The sequence below is a fragment of the Priapulus caudatus genome, unplaced genomic scaffold, assembly GCF_000485595.1.
Source record: "Priapulus caudatus unplaced genomic scaffold, Priapulus_caudatus-5.0.1 Scaffold470, whole genome shotgun sequence".
NCBI lineage: Eukaryota > Metazoa > Priapulida > Priapulimorpha > Priapulimorphida > Priapulidae > Priapulus > Priapulus caudatus.
The window spans coordinates 68,955-70,508 of record NW_014577531.1 but is presented as its reverse complement, the minus strand read 5'-3'; the positions used below and the strand labels follow the sequence as shown (position 1 = coordinate 70,508).

General features: G+C 42.0%; 1 protein-coding gene across 1 annotated transcript in view; it reads left to right on the top strand.

The window, feature by feature from the left end:
- The window catches only part of LOC106810761 (RNA-binding protein 25-like), a 21,354-nt gene that overhangs the window by 15,033 nt on the left and 4,767 nt on the right, over positions 1 to 1,554 (top strand). Inside the window, exons 12-13 of the mRNA XM_014814208.1 lie at positions 263 to 359; positions 503 to 666. Of these exons, the coding sequence (XP_014669694.1) occupies positions 263 to 359; positions 503 to 666 (261 nt within the window). The remainder of the gene's footprint in view (positions 1 to 262; positions 360 to 502; positions 667 to 1,554) is intronic.

Here is a 1,554-nt window from a genome sequence, read left to right as displayed (position 1 = left end):
CCGTTTTTCCGTTGTACACTCTAGGGATTATTAGCTCTTGATATAATGTATTGCCTACAGATTTATATAATGTACAGTGATACAATATGTATAAAAAAAAAGAATGGAAAAGATCAATAAAAATGTTTGAGTCGGCCCCCTTTTGGCGGGTCGGTCGGGTGAGGACAAACAAACAATATTTTTATTATGGCCTTAAAGAGAAATATTAATATATCTTTGCCATGTGAGCAAATGAGTCAAGCCTATGTCTTGTCTCGTGCAGGACACGGGAGAGAGAGGAGATTGAGGATAAAGAGGAGGTGTATGAGAGAAGAAAGCTAGAGAGGAAGCTACGTGAAAAGGAAGCTGCATATCAGGAGGTTTGTATTAGATACATTACTCGGTACAGTTCTTTGCATTCATTTAAAAGTAAACCTGGAACGTAATTACATTTATACTCGTTATCTACGTTTACGCTGATTTCTACGTTTACGCTGATTTCGGATTGCATTCTGCTTTTAAGCGCTTGAAAAACTGGGAGAGCCGGGAGAGGAAGAAGCTTCGTGATTACGAGAAGGAGCAGGAGAAGGAGAATGAGAAGCGAGACGAGGAAGCCAATGAAGGTCGCAGGTTGAAAGAGTTTCTCGAGGATTACGATGACGACCGTGACGATCCCAAATACTATAAGTACGTAGCAGGCAATGTCGACATCTCACATACCTTTGTAAAAGATGTGCATGTAATATATATCAACACTCAAATAATGCATTTTTCGTCTTTACATATACAGGGTTCGACACTAACGCTAGTCCGTTAGTCCGAGACTAGTAAAAAACAAGAAGGACTAGTAAATGCCCCATAGCCGTTAGTCCTGTGGACTAGTTATTTTCCCTGTCCTTCACCGTCCCAATTTACCATCTTCCCATCGATTTTACTATAGTCCCGGGCGGCAGCTTCTCTCAACCAAGATCCAAAGAGCTATATATAACTCATTGCCATCAACAAGTTTTCCCTGTTAGACGCGCTAGCACAAGTAGACGCTAGCACGCTCTGCACGCTAGACCCTACGACAGTATAAACATTGTTAAACAATGGGGCCACGAACCAGTCTACCAATCGATCCCTTGACAGTAGCTGTCGACATAGAACAAACGGTCTGATTGTATAAAATGACACAACTAATCAGTTATACACTCTCATAGCGAGGTATTTGAATCGCAACCACATCGCATGCGTTTTACTTGAAGCAGTTAATAACTTTTGAACAAATAGTTATCTATAGTAGTGATACAAGTAGTGAAGCATAGTAGTAGGTACATACTTGTCCAATACTAACATCAAGGTTGTTATGTGGAAGTATTTGGACGGAGCTCGTCCTCCACCTCCCAAACGTAAGTCGCAGGAGGAGAAATTAGATGGCCAGCGTGTATATGATAAGACCAAAAGGATGCGTACGTTCCAGCCAGCGTGGAAATCAGCATACCTGTGGCTAGAGTATGACCCGGCCAAGGGTATGGCCTGTGGTGCAGGCTGTATGTCTGGTAGTTTTTTCACCGGCACTACAAACTATCGTTT